At 29.2% G+C, this 5,016-nt stretch overlaps 1 protein-coding gene across 1 annotated transcript; it reads left to right on the top strand.

The window, feature by feature from the left end:
* The first annotated feature begins 641 nt into the window (after positions 1–641).
* LOC124899457 lies at positions 642–1,172 on the top strand. Its single transcript, XM_047414344.1, has one exon. It carries the CDS (start codon positions 642–644, stop codon positions 1,170–1,172), a length of 531 nt encoding a protein of 176 aa, XP_047270300.1.
* Positions 1,173–5,016: the final 3,844 nt, after the last annotated feature.

Below are 5,016 nucleotides of genomic sequence, written 5' to 3'. Positions count from 1 at the left end.
AACCAAGCTGCTAGAGATCACTGGTTTTACCCATGGGAGTCTGCCTATCAAATACCTTGGCCTTCTATTGTCCAATAAAAAACGGAGAAAAAATTGATTATCACCAGCTTTGTATTAAGATTACTGAGAAGCTGAGAAGTACTTCTGCTAGACACCTTTCATATGCAAGGAGATTGCAGGTTTTAAATGTTGTGATATTTTTCTTTGTAGAACTTCTGGAGTTCAGTGTCTCTACTTCCTCAAAGTGTTGTTAAACTAGTGGAGAAGAAGTGTAGAGAGTATTTATGGGGTAGTTCTGATGACAAGAAGAAAATCTCACTAGTAACATGAGCTAATGTTTGCTGGCCAAAGGCTAAAGGGGGACTGAACATCAAGAACTGTCGAATGTGGAATATTGCAGCAATAGGTAAATTGATATGATGGATACAACAAAATCCAGAGTTATTTTGGGTAAAATGGATCCATAACATATATATGAAGGGAGAAGAGGATTTCTGGACATATATGCCTACATCTGATTGTACTAGGTTTAGAAACAACTACACACGATCAAATGAGGTATGATGAATTAGTATGATCAGGGTAGATACACACTTATTGCATCAGGAATATACTCAATCTCCAGGAGTTATCTTGCTTTAATGGGCGACAAACCCTCCGTTGAAAGTGATGCATTAGTTTGGAACAAGATTCTCATTCCAAAACACAGATTTGTACTTTGGATTGCTACACACAGGAAGCTGCTCACCAGAGACAGGTTAATGAAAATAGGAGTGCATTGTGATGGGGTCAACAACGTATTTTGTGATATACAGATTTTGGAGAGTGATGCACACTTGTTTTTAGAATGTATGATCGCACTTGACCTGTGGAGAAGCGTTGCAGACTGGTCAGGCTTCAATATTACATTATCGGATGTCCCTAACACAATCAAGTCCATTCAACAGAGGCATTGGAAATGGTTTAAGAAAGATGTGGTTGCTGCGAGCTATGGAACTATGGTATACAACATTTGGCATGCAAGGAATGTGAAGATGTTTCGTGGGCAGGTTGTTAGTGTTAGTCATATATTGCAGCAAATACAAATCACCGTCAAAGAAAGGATAGACATGTTTAGTGCGTCCAAGAGAGCTAGGAAGTGCGCAGGTTTCTTGGCTATGGTTTGTAAATAGTTTTGAGGCTCGCTTATGTAGACACTCTTCCTGGAAGGGGATTGACTAAGTGAGTGCTCTTTAGATGTAAAACTTTTTGATTGTATGGTAATATTTATATTTTACTGTAAAGAAAAAAAATATTCTAAAAATTCATAGAACCCCACAAAAATTTAAACATATTACAATAAATTTTATCAAAATTTAAATATGTTTTAGATCATTTTCGCTTAATTTTAAAAAACTACTCATAATAAATCCAAAATTTTAAACACCCAAATTCCATCAGAGTGTTCAACATCAGAACTAGGGACCACCAGTAAGAGTTTGGTGACAGATATGACGGATGAACATTTGTTAATAATATTAATAATTGATCAACCTCGCACGTCCTTTTAAACAAAATTTGGCACTTTCTTTTTCGTCTTTTTCTGTACCATTTATGGTTTAAAATATTACTTTCCTCGTTTCAATTTATATGAGTTAGTTCGACTCAATATAAAATTTAAAAAAAATTAAAATTCATGATATAAAATATTTCCTTCAATTTTAAATTAGTGCTTATTTTATTTTTTATTTTTATTCATAAATAAATGTTTGTTTAAATCTTCAAGAATAAATTAATCATATTTTTAAAAATTTATCCTTATTTAAATAAAATATAATCAATGTCAACTTGTCAAAAAATTTAATTAAGAGTAGTTAGTAAAATTACATTTTATATCTAAGAGTTAGTAATTTGTTAAATGGTACTCCAACCAAAAGAAACACTTATTCAAGAATAGGGGTGTGCATCGGTCGGTTCGGTTATATGTGTTATTAGTTTGGTTTATCGGTTTTCGATTTTTAAATATGTAAAACCAATAACCAACCAATAAGATATTTTATTATCAGTTTCGGTTTATCAGTTTTTGGTCCTTAACGGTTCAACTTTTGGTTTAACCAATAAGAAAATACTTATAAAATAGAAATAGTAACAACTAACATACAAAAATAAAATCTTAATTACCACCAAAATCCTGCGCAATGCATTTTAGTTTACAAGAATCTTTAAACTTGAACTGAATGTTAGTTAGAAAAAAAATTAAATCCTAATTGTTGGAAGCTATAAATGCTTCAAGCTTTTCAATATGATAATAGCTGAGCTTTATATTGTGCCTTTGTCTCCCTGAATAGGTTAATACTTTGTGAATCACTGAATTGTGAATAAGTAGTGCATAAATCTATCTATCTGTCTATCTCTCTATTTGTCTATCTATCTGTCTCTCTGTCTGTTTCTATGTCTGTCTGTCTGTCTGTCTCTATGTCTGTCTGTCTATCTGTCTGTCTCACTGTTTGTCTCTCTGTTTGTCTCTCTGTCTGTCTCTCTGTCTGTCTATCTCTCTATCTGTCTGTCTTTCTATCTATCTGTCTGTCTGTCTATATGTCTGTCTGTCTGTCTATCTGTCTATCTATCTGTCTGTCTATCTATCTGTCTGTCTGTCTATCTGTCTATCTGTCTGTCTGTCTGTCTGTCTGTCTGTCTATGTGTCTGTCTGTCTGTCTGTCTGTCTGTCTAGATAGATAGAGATTTAAATATATAACATAAATAGGGATAAAACAATAACTTAGTGTATCCTTATTGGGTTATCGGTTAAACCGATAACCCAATAAGCTAAAATCGAAACCAAACCGTTTACCCAATAAATTTTTTTATAAAATCAATAAAAAATCGTTAACCCAATAACCCAATACCAATAACCTAATAACATTTTTATTGGTTCGATTTACCGGTCGGTTCACTTTTCACACACCCCTATTCAAGAATGGAAGGAGTAAGTTAATCATTTCATTAAAGATAAATATTTTTAAAACTAAATTAAAAAGAAAGTGAGTCATATAAATTAGGACCTTGGGCATATGACCTTCATTTTCATTAGTACTATATAGAAGAATTGTGGTAAAGTAGATGCCTTTTTGTCGTCGTGCCTGCTTGCTCCGTAATTTTACTATATCATCCTTAATTAATTATTAAATGTCATATACGTATTAGAAAATTAATAATATATAATAAAAACAGTAAAATAAACATTTATACATGTCTGCTTCATATATTTCAACCATAATTTTACTATATTGTCCCTAATTAATTATTATAAGTCACTAAGTATTGAAAAAATAATAATCCCTCCGTCTCATTTTATGTGTCACCATTTGATCGGACACGGAGTTTAAGAAATAAGGGAAGACTTGATAAAGTTTACCAAATTATCCTTTATAAAAAAATGTTCCAATATTTTTTTTTTAATTAAGTGGGACCAATAAGGGTAAAAGGGTAATTGTGCCTTTAAAAAGTTGTCAAATAAGGAAAGGCGACACTTATTTTGGGATGGATTAAAAAGGAAATGATGACACATAATTTGAGACGAAGGGAGTAATATTTAATAAAAAAAGATAAAGTAGACATAAAATGATAAATTTACTTGTGATGTTTTAAATTAACTTGACATCTTATATGAGACCCACTGAAAAAAATTTCACAAGTATTTTTAATGACAATTTTGCTATATCACTTCTAATTAGTTATTATGAGTCATTTAAAATATGTCTGCTTTGCTTCTTCGTGATATTTGGTTGACTCTCGAAATATATCAGTCTCACTTAAATTGGAATAGAAGAAAAATTATTATAATCACAATATTAAGAACTTAAATTATTTTAAGGGTATAATTGACTATCAATGTCGTAAAAGTTTGAATAAAGAGAGTATTATAAATTGCAATAGCTAACAACTTAAAATAATAAATTACAATGTCATAATAGTATTATACATTACAATATCTAACAACTTAAAATATCTAGAAACATATTAAAAATATAATTGATCATCTAAATTTTATTTGTGTCACATAAATTGAGACAAAAAATAACATATATAGCAGAAGCCCCTCGATATCTAGTTTATAAAGAAGTACGAACAAAAATAAATATTTAAATTTTGAATATTCATAGTGATTTTTAATTTGTCATAAAATTAAAATTATGAAGTTAAAAATAATTTATTTATTGAAATTTTAATAAATTTATATATACTATGTATCAAAAGTTATATATGAATTTGTAGTCGAAAGGCTATATCATCTCCTGAGTAGGACAGTCGAATTAATTAATATTTCATCTCTTTAATATGTTTGATCTATTTTTTTTTAATCCATTTAAAAAAAATAATAATTTTTATTTTTGTAATTTTTTAATTTCATCTTTTTACATGATATTTTTAAGATTATGAGATTAAAAAACATTTTTTATACATTAAACATATCTTAAAAATTAAGATCCAATTAATCAAAAAATCTTCTTTATTTTTTAGAACTCTTTGTCAAGTCAAAATAGGCCAAACAAATATAATTAAGAGAGTAGTTTATCTTAATTTAAACATTTGTTTTAATAAGATAGATTTAAAAATAATCATAAATTATGATAATTAATAATTTATATAATTTAAAAGTATTTAAAAATATGCTTCTACTTTGTAAATCATAATTAAGACATAAATTAAAACAGAAGGGAGGGAGTATCTCTAACGATAAACTTTTAAGACTCATATGGTACAAGGGATAACTAATTCAGAATTAATTTTAAGATCAGTTTATCCCATATTTGATTAAAATAAGTGACACGAATGACTCATTCTCGAATTAGATATCCCGATATAATGTGTTATTTTTATTCTATCAAGGTGGAATAAATAATTCTAAAATAACTAATTCTAAAATAATTAATTACTAAAGGTTGTTTCCAACCAAATTAAGCAACCCCTTGGGCGTTGCTAAAGGTTTTCCTTAATTTCTCCTCACATGTTTTTCCGTGATATAGACTTACAGAA

Source organism: Capsicum annuum, chromosome 6, assembly GCF_002878395.1.
Source record: "Capsicum annuum cultivar UCD-10X-F1 chromosome 6, UCD10Xv1.1, whole genome shotgun sequence".
Taxonomy (NCBI): Eukaryota; Viridiplantae; Streptophyta; class Magnoliopsida; order Solanales; family Solanaceae; genus Capsicum; species Capsicum annuum.
Note: the sequence above shows the minus strand (reverse complement) of the source record. Positions and strands in the feature narration are given on the sequence as shown.